This window comes from Tauraco erythrolophus, chromosome 6 (assembly GCF_009769465.1).
Source record: "Tauraco erythrolophus isolate bTauEry1 chromosome 6, bTauEry1.pri, whole genome shotgun sequence".
Taxonomy (NCBI): Eukaryota; Metazoa; Chordata; class Aves; order Musophagiformes; family Musophagidae; genus Tauraco; species Tauraco erythrolophus.
The window spans coordinates 62,197,376-62,222,486 of NC_141470.1; the positions used below are offsets into that span (position 1 = coordinate 62,197,376).

The 25,111-nt window shown below is 41.1% G+C and overlaps 1 protein-coding gene across 1 annotated transcript; it reads left to right on the forward strand.

The window, feature by feature from the left end:
- The first annotated feature begins 2,343 nt into the window (after nt 1-2,343).
- On the forward strand, nt 2,344-23,770 carry TRMT61A (tRNA methyltransferase 61A). Its single transcript, XM_009978415.2, has 3 exons — nt 2,344-2,674; nt 12,568-12,834; nt 22,466-23,770. The coding sequence occupies exons 1-3, from the start codon at nt 2,344-2,346 to the stop codon at nt 22,792-22,794; spliced, it is 927 nt and encodes a 308-aa protein (XP_009976717.1). The 3' UTR covers nt 22,795-23,770.
- Nucleotides 23,771-25,111: the final 1,341 nt, after the last annotated feature.

Sequence of the window (25,111 nt, forward strand, 5' to 3'; positions counted from 1 at the left end):
GACAGCCTCTCTGGAGCGGCTGGCGAGGGAGCGGACTCGGTAGCTTTCGTGTTACCAGAGGGTGAGGCGGTCGTGCCTCCTCCTCTTCCTCGGGGGGTTCCCCTGCCGCCGTGCCACGCAGCCAGGCGTCTCGGAGAGGCGGCTTGCCAGGCCTGTGTGGAAGCTAGTCAGGAGAGGGAGCGGTGTATCTGGGTCTCGAGAACACGGAATCATTTGAGTCGTTTAATTTGTGAGGCTGCGAGGGGTCGCCTGCATCATCGAGTTTAGGTAGCAGCAGTCATGGCAAGCCCGTGGAAAAGTCCTGACTCCTCGTCACAGGGCACTGCCTCATCTTCCCTTCCACTCCCGCTCCACAGCACCATGGCAAAAGTGATGCTGTACCGAGACACCTGTGTGCTACCCAGAGAGTAAAGGACAGAAATGTGACAATGAGGCTCTGCGTTGGTAGGGAATGCAAAGTGAGTGAAAATGAGTGTAGATCACTGTGCTCCTTGCCATGGGAGACAAAGAAACTACCAAAACTCCTCACAGACCCCACTTTTACCCCAAGTGTATGAACATAATGTGTCAGGTGGGACCTGAGCCTGAGAGATTGGTCACTTGGGATGTCGGTGTACGCTGTTGTGACAATTGGCTGCGGTAAGTGTAGTGGCTCAAAGGAAGGCAAAGAAACTGGAAGCCAGTTTGTGTAATCAAAGGGAGAATAGTTCTCTCCATGTCCCTGCAGACATGCTGCAGGAATGTTGCCTTTGTACATGGGTGTAACTTCAGTCTAAATACTGTGAAAGAAATGGATTGCAGTTGAGCTCCTTTCAAATGATACTGTTCTAACTCAGAGCTGAAAACTGTGTTGTGTTGATAGTATCTAGAATGAGCGCTACAAATGTCACTTACGAAATATCAAGCACATTAATATAATCAGAAGGTGCAAGCTATAAAACACGGTTAAGCATTTGTACTGTCTCGCAAAGTTCAGTATTTATACATTTCTGAATTCATGGGATGCCCTTCTTGCTATTTCACCATATGTCCAGACAGGCCTATTCTTCTTTGGCATCTGAATACCTTATACAATAAGCATGTCATAAGCTTTGGAAGTTTTCACCACAAGCACATCTGTTTATCAGTCTCAGTGACTGCAGCAGAAACATTATAAATCTATCTGCTTAACAGCAAATTGAACTACAACAAGTTTTGCTCAACAAAACTAGATTAGAATTTGAGAACTAAAAGTTTTTAATGAAAACAATGATGTAGAACCAAGCTGTTATGCATTCAATTAAAAAGTACAGGAAACGTCATTATTCTGAAACTAAAAGTGATGCTCCTTTTAATTCTCTTGTGGAAGAAGTACCAGAAGTCTGATTTGCAAAGCCTTCTGTCATAGGCTTTAATTCTAACTTTGGGATCACTATTACTTCATTAAACAATTCCTTCTATGAATTAATCAATCTGCAGCTTAAATGCTTAGCTGTCTTGTCTGAAAGGCAATGCCAAGTTTCATTGTAAGCTGCCTTCTCATTTCTAGGTTGTCTTCTCAAAGACAGCAAAATTTAATTGTAATTCTCTAAACAGCTCTGAGACCACGGGGCTAAAATGATACGACTGTGCACTAGCTTGCAAATGCTTGTTCACATTTAGTTGCAGCACAGATCACTTCCCAGAGAATTACTTTGCACCCCCAATGGCAAATTAGAGGCCACAATATTAATTTTTCCTTGTAGTTAGTGAAATTTAAACATGAATTAATGCAGATACTATCTTTATCCTATCTCTAAACCTTCATTGGGAAGACTTTCAAGTAAACTTTTGTTAGTGGTCCTAATAACTAGTGATTGACATCCAGGCTTGATATCATAAGATTGCTATCTTATGTTGTGAATCACCAAGGGATAAGCCAGCAGATGAAAATAAAAGTTACTACATAACAACGTACTCTGAGAGCTTGTGAACTGGAATTGAACAGAGTGTTGAAATTGATACTACCTTGCAAGTTTCTCAGTAGTTTCATGGATCAGGCTGAGTAAATTATGATGTATTTGCTAAATTTTCTTTAAAATGTACCATAAAATGGGAAAAATACTGGTTATATTCAAATCTGTGGGATCTTTCCATTGATTTTAATTGGGTCAAGAGTGTGGCAGGGGGAGGTCCCTGAACTTCATGGAGTTCTCTTGCTAACATCTTATTTGCACAGTGTGTTCTTATTCTATTTCCCCTTATTCTGTATAGGGGAAAACAAAATATCTGTGGTTTCGGCTCCATTGCGATTCTGCAAAACTCTCTTGGCATATTTATTCTCTTCTAGGTGACAACCACCTGCCAACGACAAGACCGTCAACAATGAGTTTTGTTGAATATGGAGATACAATAAAAGATGGTGACACGGCTATTGTGTTCTTGGGACACGAATCCATGTTTCCCGTGAAAGTCCAGCACGGCACTGTAACTCAGACTAAGTACGGGGTCATCAGGCATTCCACAGATCTCATTGGCAAGAAGTACGGCTCCAAAGTGACCTGCAGTAAAGGAGGATGGGTGTTTATTCTTCATCCAACTCCAGAACTGTGGACCATGAATCTTCCGCACAGGACACAGATTCTGTATTCCACTGACATCTCCGTAATCACCATGATGTTAGAGCTGAAGCCAGGCTCCATAGTATGCGAATCAGGTAATAATTAATTTGTTGAAATCCTTTATTAAGAACTAACACCAACACTTTTGTGAAAAAACAGGCTTATCTTTACATTTTGCAAAATATCTCTTTTTTTTCCATTGTGACAATAATTTTCCTAGCCTACACATTGAGTAATTCTATTCCATGTGCGCGTGTTATTAGCTGTTTCTTCAGCAAGTAATGTTACCACAGTATGCTGGCCTCATGACCAAGTACACCTTTGAGTATGTGTTTGATTAATTCATCATCTTAAAATAAAAATATAAAAATTTTCTTTCCCTTTTCTGAAACTGTTAAGTACTTCAAAAATATTTTTAAATACATGATTTGAATCAAAAATCAGGCTTTGAATTTTCAGTTTCAGAGACCATAGTTGAGATAACCCAGTGAGAAAGACTCTGATGATTAGGTGGTGAACTAATAAGGGAAATAAGTTGGCAGTATTTATATAATGTGATACCATGTAAGTGCACATATTTTGTCTTTCTCTTCCAAAGTGTGATCCACCTGTAGCACTACAACTGCATGGAAAATCACTGTAGCTATATAATGCTATGGGTGATGTGTTCATCACAGTGCTGTTTTGTTTCTAAACTTGGTTTAATTTATTACAGCTTCCATGATTTTGCTCAATTTGCAAGTAAGGAATGAAATTTTATGTTAATAGATATTTTCCTGGTTAGACACAGTTTATAATAATGCCATCATTATATACTGTAGGCAGTATGAGGCTTGCTTGATTTGCATGCATCTCTGTAGTTTGTAAAAATATTAACTGAGGTAGTTTGTCCTTGTTTTTTCCTGGCTGTTTCCTTTCAGTCTTTTTATGAAGCAGTTTCATACACTTCCCTCTCAAGCGTAGATATAGCAAAAGATCAGCATGATGGGGTTGTGCTGTACTACATTTTCTTGCATTTAACATTTCCTGTTCTCACCCAAGAATAATTTTGGCCAGCTTTTCAGGCATAATGACCACTTTCCAACACAACTGAAATGCCACTTACCTCTGCACCCAGTTGTGCTGTGGAGCCAGTTGCTGTATAGCAGCATTAGAAACAGGCAAAGCCATCTGCAGAAGCCCCTGGTACTGCTGAAATGGTTGGGCCCTATGAGTTTATAATTTGGTTTGTAGGACGATCAGGCATTCTTAGGGTTGTCATGGGAAGTAGCAGTATTGTTCATTGGGCAGCTCTTCACCTCTTCCCCTCCCTGCTGTGTTTAGATAGGATGGGAAAAATAAACACAGCAAATTATTCAGAGTGGGAGAGATTTGAGTTGCTCCATGTCTGCCTCGCTTGGAGTAGGTGAATGTTGAAGTACAGAGCTGCACATAAAATGTTTTCAGTAATGTCAAATGTACCTAGAGAGGACGAAAATGTTTAAAAGCTGGTTTATCTAAACAGCTAAGAAATAGAAACACTTGATGAGGTAACCTATCCAGATTCCCAAAAATGTTATGAGTCAAAGTCATAGCAACAAACAATCCTTTTTGCTAATGGGAAACTCCCCAGGTTCATTTTAATGCCTATGCTGTCAAAGTATTAACTTCAGCTTTCCAGGAAAAGTGAAGAGTTTTACTACTATAGTTGTGCTTGTATTGCTTGAAAGATTCACTGTTCACAAAGAAAGAGTGAGCATTGCATCAAATTAATCTGGTTAACATTGAAGCAAGAGATCTTACTGGAAATTTGCTTGCGACTGATTGGAAGTGGTGATTTGAATTAAAAATTTTACAGGTAGTGACAGCTGGAGCCTCTACGGGGTGATGTAACCTACTCTGGTGCCATCCTAAATTAGACAGTATTCAGTGATCCAAAATCATTAGTTCTAGATTAACCTAGTGTGGCCTACACAGAACCAGCCCAGTGGTGATTAATAGAAATAAGACAGGAAATCTGGTCTAGTAATGCCATTTGACTCAGCTTCCTGCTGGTGCTGGTTTTAGATGTATTTCGAGCATTAATTAGCATGGAGATCTGTCTTCTTTATTATTTGAAATCGGACTGATATACGTAGTTGCTATACAGACTGGCAAAGCAGGCCCTGTAAAGAGGCCAAACTGTTCTCCTCTTCTCTTACTAATGAGATGGTGGAAGAGTGCCCTGCATTTACCCAGTGCAAGCAAGTAGAATTGTGAATTAGTCTCCACAGCTGTATGAAGAAAGGATCGATAAAGTAAGATGAAATATCCTCTGTGTCATGTTGTAATGCTGTGAATACGAGTGTAAATGATCTTTTGTGTGTAATTAGCAAAATTCAGTAGGAATAACCGGGAGTCTTAATTCTATTTTAAATCACTTGAATTTTGCAGTTCAAATTGATTAGTCATGATTTGTCATAAATGATATAAACATATTAATACAGTTTTAACTATTTTTAATCATCTTTAATAAATGCATAAAGAGCAAGCTTGTCAGCAGTGTATGCATAATTAAAATGATCCACACATACTCTGTTGAGGATGTAAGGGAACTCGGCATCTGCCTGATGTTTCATGATGGAGGTGTAGGAACATGATCCTTTTTCTGTCTTCTGCTAATTCCTAATTTATAAAGGTATGTTGAGATTTAAAAACTGTTAGCACTGTTACTGCACCTAAGATATCCTGAAAACATTGGTCCCTGGTCTGCATAATTCTCTACTCTGTACAGTCTTTAACAGCCCAATCTTTCCAGAATTAAAGGATACTTGAGATAGCTGCTAAAATACCTACTGTAGGTGGCCTGATAGTGTGAAACTTTAGTTCTCGTCAGGTGACTGATCTCATTTGCGCTCATTGCATGTGCAGCCACTGTCTAGATAGAGGAATAAGCTGAATCTTTTTTTTTTTTTTTGTGTCACCACACTCTCCAAAAGTAATCTTGATGTCGACTATCCTAGGCAAGGATACCTTCAGGCCAGTGGTTACAGGTGCCTGTAGTATAACAACTCCGTTTGACAACAGATTTTGATGTTTTTACATTTATTTTTATACTACATTGCAACTAATATGAAACCTTTCAGATATTTTTTCCTAACAAAAGTGTATGAACTTTTTTTTCTTTTTCTTTCCAGTCCCCACATATCTAGGCTTTTTTACTGACCTCTCCCCATGGTAAGACCTAAACAAGTGTCTGTCCTAACCCTCAGAATTACTCAGGGAATGCAGTACAGCACCGTGAAGCCTCATTTAATCTGATAAATCTCAGAAATATTTTAGTTTTGATGGAGCATTGTATTTAGACAAAATGTAATTTAGTCAGAAGTATTCTGAACACCATCCCAGTCATCCTTCAACATTCAGCAAAATCAGACTCGCATGAGCAAAAATGTTAATTGGATTTTTATTTCCTTTCAGCTAAATCCCAAATTAAAAATTGCTAAACCGTGTTCATTGCCACACAGCAATGGGTTTCTGAGCCCACAGACAGGATTTTGGAAGACTGAAAAGAGTATTCTGGGTCCTCATGGTTTCTCTGTGGAGGAGTAACAAGAGCTGCTGGCCAGCCTTAGACTAGAGCTTCTCAAAAACAATTATGAAATTTTCAAACTGCCAGCCTGGGTATAGATTTTTGTTAAGAGTACACTCATAAAAAATTAATGAGGACTTAATGATTAATTGATACGTAATAAATGATTAACAGTTTATTGTGGAGTCCCAGCAAGTTAGCTGTATGCTTATGACTCTTCTGAAGTGCTTGTAGACTTTTTGACAAGTACTGCTCATGTCTTTACAATTTTTGTGGCATAAGTACATGTAAACTGTTTGCAGCTCTACCTTTAGTGTAAAGTACAGACCAAAGTTTGTAAGTATTACTTTCATTTTGCAATGTGCTCATACTAATTAAGTCTATGTTTTATAATGTCTCCCTTATCTACCTCTTAGCAGCTGTTTAGGTTAGAAGGAGAGCAGAATTCGAAAATGCAAACCTTTCATAGGACCTTTTGAAGTATAGGAAAGGCCTCATCAGTACAAACATCAGAGCGCATCGTATTCTCCTGACATGCCAAAGAACTGGACCAAAGCTATGGCCATGTGAGGCATCACTGTAATGTACTCAGACTTGTGTCTGACCTGTAGCTGATGAGGAATGCTGTTCATACCCTAAAGCGTTTGTTTCCAGACTTTCTGGACTCACTTTCATCTTATCATTTCACTTGACCAGCACGCGCATTTCTCATGCAGCTCTGAACTTAACAATATTACATCCGTTTGCAGAAGATCCTTCCCTGAAGAGCTCCGGCTCTTGAATCTCTAAGGAAAAATTCTTTTCACATTCCCATTCCTTTTGTAGGCAGTGGCAGCCTTGAAAACTTCCTTACTATCCTTCCCCCAACTCCCCAGTCTGATCAGTGAGCAGTGGCCCTCTCTGACCTCCAGCCTGTTGCCTAAAATGCCTATTTCAGTATGGTGTCCACAAAAGATAGGTAGGAGAAGGAGCTAGGCTTCTGTAAAGGGAACTTCTTGATTTGCTGTTGCCTCTTTCAGCCACCAGCTCATCTCCTTGAAACTCTTTCCCTTCCTCTCCTCCTCCCTCTCTCTGCCCCTGCTCTTGCTGTGTCTGGCCTTTGCCACCGTGATTTAGGCCATTGACTGTCTTCACAGTAAGATCTTTGGGTTAGTTTCCATCAGATGCTTAATATCTTAAATATATTTGCTAAAAATTGTTAATGATTCTCCTGTTACGTAAACTTGTAATGTACAGTGAGCGATCTTTCTCTGTTCAGTGTTTCTTGACAGATATTAGCTGTGGAGTTGTAAGCTCTGTCTAAAGGTTAATTTTCCTTTGTTTTTGAGGCTCCTTCCGTTCTCATGGCTGACTCATGACCTGTCCTGTTATTTGCTAGGTCTAAGTGGTGTAGCTAGGAGACAAATACAGCAACACTGTCATTGTTTTGTGGTATTTACTCATTTTAGAATATCTTAGCCAAATTTGCAGCAGAAACTTCAGTTCTATTAAAAAGTTACTGGATATTGTATTGACCCAGTATTAAGCAATAGTCTGCATATTTTTCACTTTTCCTCTTTTCAAGCACTATAAACCTATGTATGCACTTAAGAGCTTCTTCAGCTTTATTCATAAATGCACTTGCTTACGCACTGCTGTAAACATCTATAGGTCCTGAATCACAATTCGTAGTTCCTTTTTTAAAAAGAAGCACCCATGATGAGAAATTTTTAGGTAAGACAAGCCAAGCAACAGCCTGCAATGAGGAAATGTAGTGAAACACAGAATAAGGTCACTTGTGTTTATAGCATGGGTGGGATTCCAGCAGATTAAATATCCTTTGCAATAAGAAAACCAGACTAAACAGAAAACAGTGTAAAAATGTTATCAGTCAAGTGCTATGCTAGATGCTGTGGTAACACTCATGTTTCTCTTGACAGTGTTCTGATGTGTATCTATACTGTGTTGAAATAGCGCGTGTTTTTTTTTTAAGAGCTCAGATGTTGTCCACTGCAGCTTTGAAAAGGTGAGAAACGATCTTAAAGTGGACATTGTCTCAAGGTGGCAGAGGCGTGTGGAGGCTTCTCTGTGGAAAACCTGTCACTGGAATAAGCAGAGAGTGAGAAGAACAGATCTGTTTGAGATCAGGGGAATGATCAGGTAGTTCATCTGATCCATACTTTCTTGTCTGCAAATCAGAAGGAACTATCAGCAGGTGCTGAGCTAGGACGTTTCATCTCGGTGTCCACATGTTAGGATCGAAATCCTAAAACTGCAGTGTTTTTCTTGTCTTGGGAAAGGGCAGAAACACTCCCCTGAACATAAGTGTATCAGAGAAGAAGAAGGAAGTGTGCTTGAGCCCAAGAAGGAGAGAAGGATATTACATCTGCAGGGCCATTAGCCACCTAACTCGTGTGATTTTAGCACAGGATCTTAATTCATGCCTTTGGACTTTCAGAATCTACATGCTAATCCCTTACACGGTGCCTCCTCAGATTTTGAGCTTTGAATGTGGCATATTGGGGATCCTGCAGTGTCTCATTAAATGCCTGGAATGCCGATGTCTGCTTTTTGACTATGTTTAAGATAACAGAAGAGTCAATGCAAAAGAGCATCATATTTTCCAAAGGCAGTGGCAATGACCTAAGTGAGCTCTAAACCAGCAGCTATTGTGTTAAGAATGTCTTCAGTACAGTTTAAATTATCATCAGTTTACCTCTCTTCTGAAGAGTCCATTCATGATTAATACGCTGGAGTTAAATGGGCATTGTCCTGTGGCAGAGAGCAGTCAGTTTCTAAGGCTATTTATAGTGCAAGCTGGTAGAAGGGCAAGCATCCTGGTGTAAAAATTACAAACTGTGTTTGTTCTACAGTCGTCTCACCTTCTGCTTTCTAGGTCAAATCAGGAACATAGGCATTTTGCTGCGCCCGTATGAGAATGAAAATCTATTGAAGTCCATCCTGTTCTTAGCTTGCCTCTTCTGTTATAAAATATTCATTTTCAAGCGTTCAGGTTTTTGGTTCATTTGTATACAGGTAATTCAGCTTTGATATTTCAGGTTTGGTAGCATTCTAGTTCATGTCTTCATTAGTACACCTTGCGTTTTGCCGCTTTGCTGACTGATTCTGTATCATGCTAAGGATACCTTCAATTTCCCAAGGAAACCCAAACTCGAGTAGAACTTATTCCAAACTAGTGCCTAAGACTCTTTGAGTCATATTTTGCTGAATACTGGTTTTTTTTTTTTTTCAGTAGTGATGTTTAAATAAGGACAAAGAGAAATTGAAAAGGAATAGGGAAGGTGACAGGAGGACTCAAATGTTGAATGTTGCAGATTTGCAGGGGAGAAGGTGCATATAAACATTCATTTCCCCTTCTACAACGTCAGAGAATCATAGAATCATAGAATGGTTAGAGTTGGAAGGGACCTCAAAGATCATCTAGTTCCAACCCCCCTGCCATGGGCAGGGAAACCCTCCACTACACCAGGTTGCCCAAAGCCTCATCCAACCTGGCCTTGAACACTTCCAGGGATGAGGCATCTACAACTTCTCTGGGCAACCTGTCCCACTTCCTTATATCTAATCTAAATCTGCCCTCTTTCGGTTTGAATCCATTGCCCCTTGTCCTATCACTACACACCCTTGTAAAAAGTCCCTCTCCAGCTTTCCTGTAGGCCCCCTTTAGGTACTGGAAAGCTGCTATAAGATCACCCTGGAGCCTTCTCTTCTCCAGGCTGAACAGCCCCGACTCTCTCAGCCTGTCACAGGGTTGAACCCGTCTTCTGTAGACAGTGCTGATTGGGCTTTAGGGATTGTGTTGAGTATGGACTCATGCTGAACTGCAAGACCTTTATCTTCTTAATGGATCACATCAAGCCTGCTGAACTATCAGGCACATGAGAGTTGAGGGTCTTCATCATTTCACAGGACTGGGTTCAGAATCTGTCATCTCTTCAAGGAGAGACTTTGCAATGGTGGGTCATTCATAACCGTCTTGTTCTTTGTTTCCTGCCATTTTGAGAGTGTTGTCACAGAGAAGGCAGGCAGCATCTTTAGAAATACTCATTAATGATGTGAGTGCAATAGAATTCGATGTGCTAAAACATGATACATAGGTATGATTTTCATGTTTGCAGTAAACCAAACAATAAACAGTCAACAATAAATAATCCCTGGCAACCTTGTTGAACAAAAGCTCAGTCTGTTAGTGGTGACTTCCAACATCCTGGTTTTAGTTCAGGGTCTGGCTTGGAGTATTTGTGAATAAAAAAAAAGAGTACTAGAAAATAAGCCAAAAAATCCTAATGGGTTTTACTAGGTAGGAGACAAACAGTATCTTCTGTGGTGTTTTTAAGAACAGATTTAAAAGGAAAGTGATTAAAAATGTAAAAGAATCTGAACAAGGAAACTGGATATACGCGCAAGCTGCCTCTCTCTTCTGCTTACAGCCCAGCTGTGCCGACGGGCCTTCTGTTCACTCCTTTAGATTAGCAGAGAAACATGCAGAAAGCGTGCAGCATTGCCCATTTGAGAGGTAAAATAATTAAATTCCATTGGGTTGCGAAAGTTCTCAGTTGTGCAATCCTGCCTTCTGGCATGAAATATAAAGGCAGAGTTTCAGTCATTTTAGCATCCTGTGAATAGTTCCCTGCTCTTGTCATTAAAAAAAAATAAATCCATGAAATGCTCTTTCTTTGCTGTGCGCATATGTAATTGAGTTTTTACAACCATGTGACTACTGTGCTACCATCACTCCTTTTGATCAGGGAAAAGTTTATGTTGATATTTAGAGCCTGCAGGTCTCATGAGCAGATAGTTTTTCATGTGTGCACGTGTATGTGTCTTTTGACTTTTGTTTGCTTTATTTTAATACTGGCATGACTGCATGGCTTTTCACTTGAAATAAATGTGTGCGTCACAGTTTCTCTCTTCCCTTGGATCTCTTTGGAGCCAGTGCTAAAATCTCCAGTCTAATCGGCCCCATTAAAGCTGGGGGGAGGGTGCTGGTCTGCCGGTTGGGGTCAGAGCCCTCTCAGAGGGAAGCAGAGGACCGGTGCTGATTCCATAGTGCAGTTGGTTGATGTGGTGGCAAACATGGGCCCTGAGCTCTGCTTACAGTCTGAATGGCTCCCCTTTCAGAGCTGTCGGATTAAATACAGTGCCATGACAGTGTTTCACCCCTTGTGTGGCTAAAGGGCAGAACCTTGGATCCATTAATAAACTCTGACTTCCTGTACAGTTATGGAAAGTATTGCTCCAATTAAGCAGCTGTACCAGCCCTGTGTCCCCTAATTAATTTCCTTTCTACTAGTTTCTGAGCTTTCTTCACCACTGCTGTACTTCAGGTTCTGTCCTTTATAAGCTTTATTTTAAGATTTTTCTTAGTTAGAAGAGCTTGCTTCAGGCTGAAATTTGGCCTGAACAGTCATTGAAGATAGCTAGAAATAGATTTTCTTTTTACAGGAGAAATATGTTCCAAGTACAGAATTATAAATCAATAAACACAGATAATTTGGGAGTGCTGTGGGATTTTGAGTTTGGGGGGTTATTCTGTTAAATGCCACTTGAGTGAGTAATTTGCAATGTGAATTGGTATATGGGTGTTTTCTTCAGTGAAAATGTTGGTTTAGTCATTCACCTACTTAATACGCCAATGGTCGATTTAAGATAAGTTTCCTAAATTATCAAAATAAAACAATGACAAAAATCTGTCTTAATAGTTATTCCTTGGTTGTACACGGTAATTCTACTTACGTACAATTTCAGATATGTGATGGATCTCATTAGACTTCGTTAAGATTGTGTAGGCGTATATGTATGTAAATCACTTGTGAAATCAGGTCTTTTGGTCCGTGTGACTGCAAGGAGCCGAGAGGCCTTAGTCTTGGATAATGCCAGTGGGAGCTGAGGACAGCCAGTGTCTCTTAAGTGGCTTGGGCAAAACAGACTCCATATCCCGAAGGCCATTTGTTTGCATGGATGCCAGTAGGGTTTTCAAGCATGGCCCCTTGCCAACATCTCTTCTTTGTTTTAGTGAAGTTTTTGAAAAGAAGTTTTAAATTTATCTTCATCTCTTTTCACTCTAGAAGTCTGGCACTTTCAGAAAAAACTCTCTGATTAATTTCCCTGAATTTTTCCTATTGTGTTGAATTCCTCATGTTCTCTTGTGGCACTTGTTAGAGCTATAGCTGAGCCTTAGTGTTGTTTTTCTGCTCCGGGAGGTAGGACAGGTCCTGAGCTTGGCAGAATTTTAATTGATGCTTTGAGGACCCTGAAGACGGTTTCCTAGGTCATTTAGTTCCTCTGTGGAGGAAGGACTGTTCTCTTTCAGTAGTGTAATCAATGGCTTCTCTTCATTTGAGTTTTGAGTGAGTGTTCCAAGCAGGAGGACTAATGGAGAAGACCGTGGTTCTAACGTTGCCAAAAGGCCTTTCATGAGCTGTTTTTCTTTTCTAGGTACAGGCAGCGGATCTCTCTCCCATGCGCTCATCAGGACAGTGGCTCCCACAGGGCACCTGTACACAGTGGAGTTCCACCAACAGAGGGCTGAGAAAGCAAGGGAGGAGTTTCGGGAGCATGGAGTGGAGCATCTGGTCACCGTGACCAACCAGGATGTCTGCAAAAATGGGTTTGGTGTTTCAAACATTGCCGATGCCGTGTTCCTAGATATTCCATCTCCGTGGGAAGCCATAGGACATGCAAAGTCAGCGTTAAAAGCTGAAGGTAACTGCACTTAATCTCCTTGTGTTCTAGAAGTACTGTGCATGCACACATCTCTGCCTCTGAGCCAAGCACTAGATCTGCTCCCTTCCGTTGTGTGATCATTGTTCTCAAATGTCAAAGTCTCTAGGCGTTTCTAAGGCTGAAAAATCTTCAAAAGACATCTTCAGTTTACAGTGGAAGATTTGAAAGGAGAACGTTTTTCTACAGGCCTGTGCTAGCTGCTACAATTAGCACGGGCAGTTTATAAAAAACCCTTTGAAACTTTGTCAAGTGCATATTGCTAGATCTGAGAGTGTGTGGGAAGCAGCAGTAACAATAAATGCTGAAAGCAAATTTCTTTGGCAATGCAGTGGAAAGGTGTTTGTATAAAAGGTGTTCAGATGCACTTCACATCAATCATTGCAGATTCGAACCTATTTAACAGAGCACCCCATCAGTAATGTTAAAGAAAGCGTGGTTATACTTAATTACGCTTGTCGATTTCTGCCTTAAATCTCTGCTGTTGGAGCTAATGAGAAGTTTGCCATTGGTTACAGTGGGAATGGAACAAAAAGGCTGTTCTGTCATATGCCAGTTATTCCAGGATGGTGACAGCAAGTGAGAATTGCTGTTGAGGTATTGGATGGATTTCATCAGTTTATTGTAAATCTTTTCCCTATTGAAAGATAAGTTTCAGTGAATAAATCATTCTTTTATCCTGGAATAAGTTTTTCCCTAATTAGTGTTGTACTAGTGTAACTACACTAGCGTGGATCTGAACTAGGTTGTGCCAGATCACTTCCATCTACAAAAGCGATTTTTCTAATCAAGAGAGCATGGAGTGCTGAACAGTGCCCGTGCTGGCACACGGGTTTAGTAAAACGTGGTCATGTGCCAAGGCCCAGTTCTTTGTTAAAATACGTAATCACAGGCCTGACTCTCGAGGTCTTCTTGAAATCACAGGATTTCAGCTCGCTCTTAAAAGTCACTGAACATGCATCACCTTGCTGAGTCAGGATCAACCCAGCTGTTAGGCCGCCTCAGCTACTACTGAAAATGTTCTAGAAGGCTTTCCGATACCAATGTAACACATACTTTCTTTAAAAAGTGAGTAAATAAAGAGAGACTTGTTACCACTCTGTACCTGCAAGAGTTACAGCTCAATTCGTAGCTGCTTTCCAGTGTTTCCTGGGAAAAAAAAAAATTTCGCTGCACTGTACGATGCCCTTCCCATGCTCGAATTATCTAATCTAGTGAGCACAACACTCAGCTGACTTCCCAGCTTAGAGGCGCTGCATTGCGCAGTCCAATTTGAATTATTTAAGTGGTGCATGTTTAGAATACTAAGCAGAGCTGCCTGAACAGTTCCCAAGTTTTGAATCCTTGTCTTGCTCCAGCATTTGAAATCCTAGAAAAGGTATTATAGTCCCAAACCGGCCATACCATCCAGCTGTGCTTCACTGTGCTATTCCACAAGGTTCCATCTGCTTAGGCGATATAAATAATGCTTTCAAATCCCACATTTTTGTGTTTGTGAAGTAGCGTCATGCACTTTATGTACCAGTCAAAAGATGAAGTTGCTGATCCTTGCTGCAGTTATCGCTGCAAACAGCCACCAGTGTCTGAGATCTGGTATTGGTCTAAGACTCATCTTGTGAGTTTCGCAGTACCTGACTGAGCCGGGGGCATTTTTTTTATTTTGCTATTTTGCATATAAACAAAAGCTAGTTTTCTTTTTTGTATAAAATATAGTTGATTGCAGCAGTAATAGGTACAAACCTACACACGTTTCTTTTATTCCAAATTGTGTGGGTAGTTTTGTTGTGGGTTTTTTTTTTTTTACTGCTGCAAAATCTAAAATGTGATTGAAGGGTATCTGCAACTGCTTCCCTTTCCCTACCACAGGCAGATAATTTTATAGTGCTTCTTTGTTTTGTTTTCAAATAGTTAAAGCTCTTCTGCAGTAAGAACAGTCTGTGCACATACTGCTGTCATTCGCCACCGATCCAAGGGTTAGGATAGTGATAAAGCATCACTGGAGAAAATGAGTTGTTCCAGTTTTTCCCTGCCCGCCCTCCCTCTCACATCTGGACAGAGTCACATTTGAACCATTCACACTGTGAATTTTATTGTGATGTGCCCTGCAAATATCGCAGCTATGCTGCCAGATAGTGGTAATTTATTCCCTAAAGTCTTAAGGTACTTTGGATGAAATCAGAGCTAAGCAAATTCAATATATAGCATCAGTGAGCCTCCTCTTTAAAACCACAGTATTCATTACAGAGCGTTCAGCTGAGACAGAATGTAAGAGAGAGTTCTTAGCCTTAACAAGACCTTATCAATTCAGTGTTTTCTCTCCTACTTAAGCTCAAGATCCTGAATAGTTGCAGCTGAGAGTTACTCTTTACGGAGTGCGTTTACCACTCATGTTATGCCTTGCAGTATGCTGTAAATTCACTACTTACAGTAGGTTGGCCTCCCATTTAAAGCACTGCCAACCTCTGAAGAGCTAAAAGAATAAAATGGCACAGTAATTTTGTGACTAGAAGGTTCTTGTTCTCTGATGATGTGCTCTGCCGATGTTCAGGCTTGTATCTCAGCTGCATCCTTCTGTGCTGATTTCATCAGTCGCACTTTCAGCAGAAATGCTGCTTGTTATATCTCTTGGGCATTGCTGCACTGCAGAACTTGCTTTCATTTCCAGGCCTGCACTGTTTTTCAGCATCTGCTGATTAATGCTTTTCTACAGTCATAACTGCTGTTCCCCATACCTGACCTTGGTGGTTTTTGCAAAGTTGCTGTTAATCCCTTCAGGCTAAATTTTAAAAAATGAAAAAATTTTGAGGTAACAGAAATATTCGCAATATTCTACAGTTCTTAAATGCTCTGAAACTCTTGACTCACAGTCATCTCACAGCTGATTACTGTAGTACTTTGAATATAATCCTGCACCTACCTGCTCTACTCTCATAAATATTGTCTATTCCTTCCAAGGCTATGGAATATGAGGCAGAAACCCATTTGTACAATAATTTTCGTACAGGTTTTAAATTTTCAAGTATGGAGATGGAAAAATACAGACAATTGGGTTGGATTGGCCTCTTGCATTATAAATCAGTCCTTCGTACTGTTTAAATTAACAGTCTGAGTCACAAAATTATTAAACCCACCCCTTATTTCCTTTCTTTCTCTTAAAGATTTTACTCTTAAATCCAGACTTGCCACTCCCTCTTGAGCATCATAAAGCCTCTAAATTGTGAGTTTTTAAAAATTAGGATCCTTGAGATATTACATGAATCAGGTAGCATAGTGCTGTCAGGTCTCCCCCCAAAACTCTGCAGGGAAAGCTTCCTCTGAACATTTCCCTGTTTGGACCTCTGCATTTCTTGCCATCACAGAAGCCCTTCAGCACTACTCTGCTCTTTGTAGTAGTAGTTGGTTTTCACTTTGAAACTATTTTGGTCGCTTCATTTTTTCACAACGGCCTTAAAACAGGTCTTGTTTGCATTTTTTTCCCCTTAGCGTAGCCATTGATTATTGTCCTAACCTGCCAGGTTTGGTTATTACAGATACCGTCTAAGAGAATAATATAACATCATTTAAGTCGGAAAAGACCTTTAAGATCATCAGTCTAACCATTAACCTAGCACTGCCAAGTCCACCACTAAACCATGTCCCTAAGCACCACATCTACCCATCTTTTAAATATCTCCAGGGTTGGTGACTCAACCACTTCCCTGGGCAGCCTGTTTCAATGCTTGACAGTCCTTTTCCATGAAGAAATTTTTCCTAATATCCAATCTAAACTTCCCCTGGTGCAACTTGAGGCCATTTCCTCTTGTCCTATCACTTGTTACCTGGAAAAAGAGACTGACATGCACCTCGCTACAGCCTCCTTTCAGGTAGCTGCAGAGTGGTAAGGTCTCCCCTCAGCCTCCTTTTGTCCAGGCTAAACCACCCCAGTTCTCTCAGCCGCTACTCGTAAGACTTGTGCTCTAGACCCTTCACCAACTTCGTGGCCCTTCTTTGGGCACACTCCAGCACCTCAATGCCTTTCTTGTAGTGGGAAAGTATCTCATCCTCCCATTAGCCTGCGGTGCAGGTAAGGCATTGCCTGGTTTTGCTAGCTTCAGTTTGCGTTTGGGCTTGTCTCCCTCCTCCTCTCAGCTTTCAGGGAATGCCATGTCCATGTAGAAAGTCTCACTGGCTATTTTTTTTGAACCCCAGAGGCTAGTCATGATCCTGGTTTTTAAACCAAACAGGTGTGGCTTTGAGGAGCAGCTGAAATCTCTGGCCACAAGTCTCACACCTGTGGTATCTGGGAGGGGAGTAGCCTGGGCTGAATCCTACTGAGAAGAGGGCAGTGACATCAAGACTGATGTTGTTTGGGCTCGGGATACCTCAGGAACATACAGGGAATGTGTTAGGGCAGGAAGTGGAGCCCGATAGTCTAGCATTCTGTCTAGACAGTTGTCCTCCACCCATGCAGGTGGCACTCAGGTCAGTATCGATGCTTCTTATATCCCCAGGAGATTGTTTTGGAGTAAATGGATGAAGCAATAAGTGCTTGCTGAAATGTCGGCACCGGCCTTTGTTAGTGCCTGCTTTGATTTGAAGGAGAATTAACTCGAGGTTAAAGAGCCACAAACTAACATGAAATTGAAGCATATCTTCTCACCACGAGGGGCCATCTGGTCTAATGCAAAGTTACATCTAGGATCTAGGACCAGTGCTAACCCACAAAGAAGTTTCATCTGGTTCCCAGGCAATGGCTGTTTGCTGAGCCAGCCCCAGTAGTTGTATTTCATTGGAGGGCACTAATCTAGCTCTGGTCTGGCAGTGATTGGTAGGTCAGGTGTACAAAATGGGCCTGGCCTGAAGTAGAAGTTATTCTCTCAAACGTCAAGAGTCAAGCAGAAGGGTTCCTGCATCGTAATCCATGCTGTGGAATGATGGCCAAAGCTGTTGGCCTTTACACAGTTCGTAGGAAGTAGTCTGAGATGAAAAGATTCTTAAGGGAAGTTGTTAGGTTTTTCTTCCCCAGTTTGGAGCCAACTGATTTTTTGAAATTTTCTAGTTGCATGCTTTTGCCAGCCCACAACAGTGAGCAGGAATAAATTCCTTTTGAAGAATGCACCTACAAATGTAGAGGTTAAGATCACATTTGCAGAAAATCACATGAAGCTCCTATTAATGAGCTGGCAAGTGATTTGGAGAAAATTTTCTTTTCTGAATCAAGAAACATCCTTTAATTTCTTCCAACAGCCGAATCCTCTAATTTCACTTGTCAGGGAAGCTACATCAAATCGCCCACGAGCACACTCACTTAAAGGACGTTCTGTCCCCTTTTACAGAGGCAATATTTTTAGTGTCCTACTAGCACAGAGTAAATGCCACGGTGATGCTGCTCAGTGACTCTCCTGCCTCGCCCCTGCATAATGATAATGCCTGTGTGATTTTTTTCTTCTGTGAGATCTCTGTAACGTAATCTTCCAATGATGACAATGCACTGAAGTCCCAAAACCCAGAGCTGTGTTTTTTACCAGAGATAAAAATGCTGTGCTGTATTCTTTACATCACAGAACCATTTCTAAAATTACAGGCCCTTTTCCCTGCACCTTAATGGTGCTGCACTACATATGTTCTTTTCGCATCTTCTGAATAATACTGGGATGATGAAAAAACCTGTCAGAGCACTTGTGACACATACTGTAACCTACAGAAATGAGAGCACATAACTTGGACATGTTTTCTTTGTTGTAAGTATGCACTGGAGTTCTTGTCAATTGGGTAGCACTGCCAGATTTTCCATACTTGAAACCTAATGCAGGTATTAGCTAAACAGAGCTGGTAGAGGTGTTAGTCCGTGCTCAGACAAACCAGAAACCAAGTTGTTTGTTGGAGTTGCACAGGAACATACCGGGAGCTGCTGTTGGAGGAGCAACTTTCAAAGCACTGACCTCTTGTAAAGATGCAAGGGTGTGCGCCTTGATTATTAATTAGATACTGTCTGTTTTAAACCGCACAGCGCTATGTGGATGCAAATCTTCTTTTACTTCCCCCTTCCCTTAAGCTCACTTCTCGAATCAGTCCAGTCTGAATTTTACTTCAGCTTTCATATGCTCTCGACCCTGTTGCTGGTTACAATGACGGCCAGGACTATGTGGGCTTGTTCCAGCCTACAGATTTGGGAGATTTAACCTCTCCATTAAATGTTTCAAACTAACTCACTCCCTGTAAAATTGAAGGTAGAAAAAAATTTAAGTCTTTCATACAGTCTCATTATTCTTTCCTCCTGAACTGTAGCACTTGTCAAATGCATTAGACGTGAATAAACACATTTTTAGACAGCTCTTCAGATCAAAAAGCTCACACAGCTTCCCAATGTGAACAGGATTAATCTCAGATAATTGCTATATCAATTTATGATGACACACAGATCTCATTAAACAAATTTAGGAACGGTAGCTTTCCTAAAAGGAGAGCTCTGAAAGAACACAAACTCAGTTTGTACTAAAAAGTTTCCTTTCAGTTGTTTTCACTGCGCTCTAGTCTCGGCCACCCCTTTGTGATCCACAGACAGAGCGGCATGCTTCAGCAGCCGAGAGGGAGGGAGTACATGTCTTTTCTTCATTCACTAAGGAATCCTTGGCACAGCAAGACAAAGCAATGCATATTCAAGGCCTTTGAGCCCTAAATGCCTCTTGATGTCTAAAGGACAAGAGGGCTCTTAGAGAATCTGAGAACTGTGAATGCTGAAATCTAGATTTTTATCTGGTGGTTGTGACAGAACGAGTGTTGCCTGGCTGGTAATCCGCGAGGGTACAGAGGGCAGCCTACAGTGTGGGGAATTCAGAAGCATCTGCTGTGTTGAAAACGACGGTGTCTCTGCTCCTAGAAGAAGAGCATGTCCCCCTGAGTGCTGGTTTTCTGCTGCTCAGAGTCCACTTTTTTTGCTGGTCTAAACACACCCTGGCAATTGAAGCTTCTCAAAGCTGCTCGCATTCTGGAACTGCAATTTCATTTTTGCTTTCCAGCCTTCTGCTAATTGTAGCTTTCCAGTCTTCTATCTACCTAATCAAACAAGCTCAGCCTATAAGTCAAATCTGGCCTGCCCCGTGGTGTGTACAGGGAAGAGCAGAGGAGACCCCTCTCCCTCTTGTTAGGATCCATAAAGACAGATGCTTGGTGGTTAGCTATTTGTAGGTGTATTTATGTGGAAGGGATGTATAATAATAACCAGAACAATAGGTATGAAAGGGGAAAAGTGAAATTGGCAGAACTATTAAAACCCACTGGATGCTCTCTCTTACATGAATACCAGCTGTTACACCGTTTTCTCACTCTTCATACCTAAGCAGCTCCCAGCAGTGCGGTAAGTAAAGCAACGTTATTTTCTGCACTTCCCCTCTGGATGTTAGCTATTGTAAGCCCTACCAAGCGGCTTGAAAGCCCATTTTCTGTAGCCCCACTTCCCCAAGCAGTCTGCTTTGCGAGGAGGCAGTCTGATAAATCATCACCAAGTTTGGTGTTGACATGCTGTGCTCAGCTGACCATCCCAAGGCAAAATGAAGGGTGCTCTGCCTTTAATTGAAGGCTTGACAAGAACTGTGGGCGGCTCTGCAGCTTGTATGGCAACAGCTGTGTGCAGACTTCTTAGTTTTTGGCTGTAAATCTAGAGCATGTGAATTCAAAAGCCTAAATGTATCTTGAAACAAATTAGAACACTTACTGTAAATGTAAATATATTTCCCTTTTTTATTGCAATATAAAACACCGAAACCAAAAAGCCTGAATGAAATAGTAGTAAGTTTCTGGTCTCTCTGCAAATTCTTGCTTTGCAGACAAAGAGTTATTGTGGACTGACATTTAGCTAAGTTAGATATTTGTTCCGTTCCCTACACAATAAGAATATAACATGTTTCTTTATGACATATGTGCATCATAGTAGCTTTCTAATTATGTAACAGAATTTTCTTCCTGAGCTTTTCTCTTTTACATCTACAAACATGGTAGAAGCGTGTACAGCTTTGGCCGGAAAAGATTAGCTGTCTGATTGAGAATCATTCCAGTAGCCCTGGCCATGCTGATGAACATATAAATCTAATTTCATGGAAGCTAGCGGTCTGAGTGTGCAATTAAATTGGCATCAACAGAGTTGGTTAATAGTAACGCATACCAGCATTAATTTTGCAAGTGATTATTAGATTTGTTTTTTAATTGTCTCTCCAGGGAATTACTTGTCCAGGGTACTTTGTTCTGAAGATGCATGATAAGAACTCCTGACTGTGGAGACTTTATTTCAGGACTAAAATTAAATCCTACTTAGTGTATGGTGGATTAACGGTCATAGAAAGTGTTCTTCCCCAGTCAGTACCCAGCACATCATTGCTGCACAGTAACTAGAGTGCTACAGTGACGCTTTCAGGCCTGATGCTTTCTTTTTTTAGAGATGTGACTTTAGAAACGAGAAAGGAAAAAAAAAAGATGAGTTTGAGATAAAGCAGGCTTCATGTAGTCCCAGCATAGCCTCTATTTTTAGCAGGATGCTTTGCTCACACTTACATGGGTTCTCTAACTACTGAGACAACTGCTGTTGGAAGGCTTGACTGGATGAGCCTGGGAGAGGGCTGGGAAGGAATGCACATCAGGTCAGCAAGCGTTTTCATCTAGTTGTAATAAGTAAAACAATAGCTGAAGCTGCATTGCCCCGTGTTCCTTCCCCCAGCACAAAAGCTCTTCAGGAAGGGCAGTTGCCTTGTGGGACGCTGTGTCCTGGGTGAAAGCACATGCCCTGGCTTTATGGCAGACAGTGTCCTTGTAATTCTTTGATCTGATTTGGCTGTGGCTTTTCAGAGTAAATCTGAATCATTCTGTTCTCAGCTGTTAAGGTGACATTGTGGCACGCAGAAAGTTGTAGGGGGCTTATTAATACTCTGTGTTTAGAATCAAAAGTCCAAACCGTGCACAGACAAGGAAACAAGTGTTAGTTTATGACTTAAAAGTCCTATCCTAGAGTTTTGAAGTGTTTCTTGTAGAACCGCCCGCTGTGATATCCAGTAAACTTTAATGCTCAGGAGACATGCTAGTGAGCTTGACTAAAAGGGTAAAGCCTTAACAGCGCTCCATCTATGGCCCGGAGAGATTACTTTATGCTGCACACGCATACCATCGTTCTCAAATAAACACAGCCGCTTTTGTGAGAGTGTGTGTGCACGCACGCTTGTATTCTGATGAAGGCAACTCTGTACAGTGTGTGGAGAATGACTTCTGGCTTTGTGTAGGTGCCAGCTTCAGTTCAGTGCCTCAGTCCAGAATAGTGGATAGTGATTGCAAAAGAGTCGCTGCTTTAAAGGGATCAACTTTAGTGGTTTTATCGTGAACAAACGTGGTGGGCAACACAGGATCTGGAAGATGAATGAATTTGCTGTTGCAATTTTTAAAGGCTCTGAAGCATCATGTAGAGTCATCCATGTTTGATTTTTGTGCACCTTAAACATGCATAGTTGCCTCATGGAGATGTTCTTGAAGAATGTTTTCCCTTTGTCTATATAATAGTAATTCTATGTGCATCTGGGATAATTTGAAAAAAGATAAAAAGTGCTTTGTTTCGATTTTTGCTCTCGTATACACTACCTGTCTCATTTCGCAGGTGGCCGCATCTGCTCTTTCTCCCCCTGCATCGAACAAGTCCAAAGAACCTGCCTAGCGATGGAAGAACATGGTTTTACAGAGATTAACACCTTGGAAATTCTGCTCCGAGTGTACAACGTAAGGACAATTAGCTTGCAAATCCCTGACCTTGGAAAAGCAGCTGAGGATAATTCTAGCACTGGCTTTGACAGCAGCAACCCATCAAACCGAGGTAGCCCGAGCACTAATCTGCAGCAAGGAACTGTGCAGTTCAAAAGCGGGATGCCGCTCAGGGAGATGGTCGGTCACACCGGATACCTGACCTTTGCCACCAAGAGCCTGTTTTAGTACACGTTGAGTTTGTGCAGTTCGGAGTGGCTTGTGTGTTTGTGTGTGTATTCTGTTTTCATGGTTCTTTTTTGTAGAGCATCCAAATTTTTACTTGTCAGGGAATTCCATATATAGTCAGATTTGGTTGGAATATGCTTTTGTTTAAATAGCACACAAGCATTAACCAGAGCGGCATTAAGGGAATGTTGAAGCTCTGGAATGGTGCTCTACTTGCCGTCAGGAAGAAGATAAATTAATAGTGAATGGCCATTCACTGGAATGTGCAGAATAAAGATCTCTCCTGATAAGAAAGCAAAACAAACAGCACACTAATTGCAAATAAGTTGGATTTTTTTCCTCCTCTTTTCTGAATCACTTTCCCAGGTTTATGTTTTTATTTTTTTCTAGCACCACTAGACACTTTTTTTAAAAAAACTTCTCTAGTGTCCGTGTTGCTCGTAGGAATACGAAAGTGCCTACTTGCTTCATTTTAGATACGAAAGTTGCGAGGTCATAGGGTTGCCAGCGTGACTGATAGCAGAATTAGCGTTTCCTTGGAATAGTGTTTGGCTGCACAGAGGATTATTGGCAGTGCTCAGGAACACAACCTCTCACTCCATTCCAGGCTGGCATCTGCAAATCATTTAGATTACACAGAGGTCAAAGAAGTGTGCTAATTGTTGGATTTGGTTTAAAATAATATATCATGCTCATATAATTTATATTAGAAATTTGGACCTGGATTCGTACTTTATTCTTCTGATAGATCATCCGCTTCCACAGTTGATGAATCCACTGAGAAAATTCACTGTACAGCTGGTTAATATTATCTGAACACCTCTTGGTAAGCGGTGTGGCCGAGGTTCCATTCGTTGGGTGTTTTATGTGCATTGTGGTGTACTGTCTTCCTGCAGCTGAATGACAGACTGCTTTTGGCAGGGTTTCTGTCTCCAATTTGCAACAACAATGCAAACTTAGTAAAATCCTCAACCAGCTTTATTAATTAAATTTTCAGACCATTTACTCTTTGGTCTTCCATACAAAGCTGGTGGGTGTGATGAACTCTTTGAATGCTGGATTTTATTTTGTATTTACAGATTAAAATAATTATGCAAATTTACAAAGTTCCTTCTTTCTTTTCTTTTTTAATGTATTCACAAATATTTTTATTCCAGCCACTAGTAGTGTTTCTGGAAGCATTTATCTGTCCCTTGCATTTGGTACCTGAATATATTGATTGCCATGTGAGAAAAATAACCATTCATAAACTGCTGCCTGAACATTTGAACCTGATACCCCTCCCCCATTCTTGACAAAAATAAACAAAGCTAAGCTTTTAACGTGTTATAGCAGAACGCTAATCCATAACAGTTTAAAGACAGCTCAACCGATCACGGCAGCAGAGATAAACTGTTGAGCAGATTAAAGGCAGAAAGCAATTCTGTTGAACTAAATCAGTTACATAAGTTGGCCTACAACTGTAGCAGTTCTCCAGAAATTATGTGAAAGTTCTGTTTCTCCTGCTGTTCATGTCCTCCAGAAAGGTGTGCAGTAAGCTGTTAACACTGTTTCTGTGGTTTGGAGGCTGTATTATAGTGGTGTGCTTGCACGTGTGTGCATACGCACATGTGTGTGTGCTTAAACCACCACCATAGAAGTAGGGCTACGGTACTAACGTAAACCAGAAGAAAGGATGGGGAAATACAAAGCTAATGCTACAAGGTTGTTATTAACTTCCTTCAAGGTGATTCTCATTCACTAACAAGCGGGATGCCCAGTCTTCACCAGGGATAATTCAGCCCTAGACTTGATTCTTTTTTCTCGACAGACTTTATTTTAAAATAGTGTAACGTTTAAACAGGATTAAAGAGGAACGAAGTCACGTTTCTGTCCTACAAATAGATGTGCAATGGAAATACCAATGTGTCTTCATGGAGCTTGAAACAAGGCTGATGCCTTTTTGCCCACAAAGCCCAATTCAGAACCCTTTGAAATAAGCCATTGACTTTGCATGTTCCCATATTGATTTGATCCCTGCTGAGGAAGGACAGGCATTGCGTAAGAGGGGAAGGATTTCAGTTCTGTCCTTGCAATATTAAAAAGGCTTCTGTGTTTTTGTTGCCAATCACAGCCGTGGCCAGCAGCACCACACTGCTTCCTGCTGTTGCTTTGTTGTCAGGGTCACAAGGAGGATCCCACACTGTCCAGCGTGGACAGTACTGTGCTGCCAGAACCCCCAACTATTTAGTTTTGCTTATGATCACCTGTGTTTTATGTTCTGGCCACATTCCCTGCCAAAAGTGGTAAATCAGAAACATGGGTCTTTGCTGTCGCA

Excerpts from the sequence above, each read along its gene's own strand:
- TRMT61A (XM_009978415.2), top strand. The coding sequence starts at position 2,344 with ATGAGTTTTGTTGAATATGGAGATACAATAAAAGATGGTGACACGGCT. Across the intron at positions 2,675-12,567 it reads CTCCATAGTATGCGAATCAG|GTACAGGCAGCGGATCTCTC; the intron begins GTAATAATTAAT and ends TTTCTTTTCTAG. Across the intron at positions 12,835-22,465 it reads GTCAGCGTTAAAAGCTGAAG|GTGGCCGCATCTGCTCTTTC; the intron begins GTAACTGCACTT and ends CTCATTTCGCAG.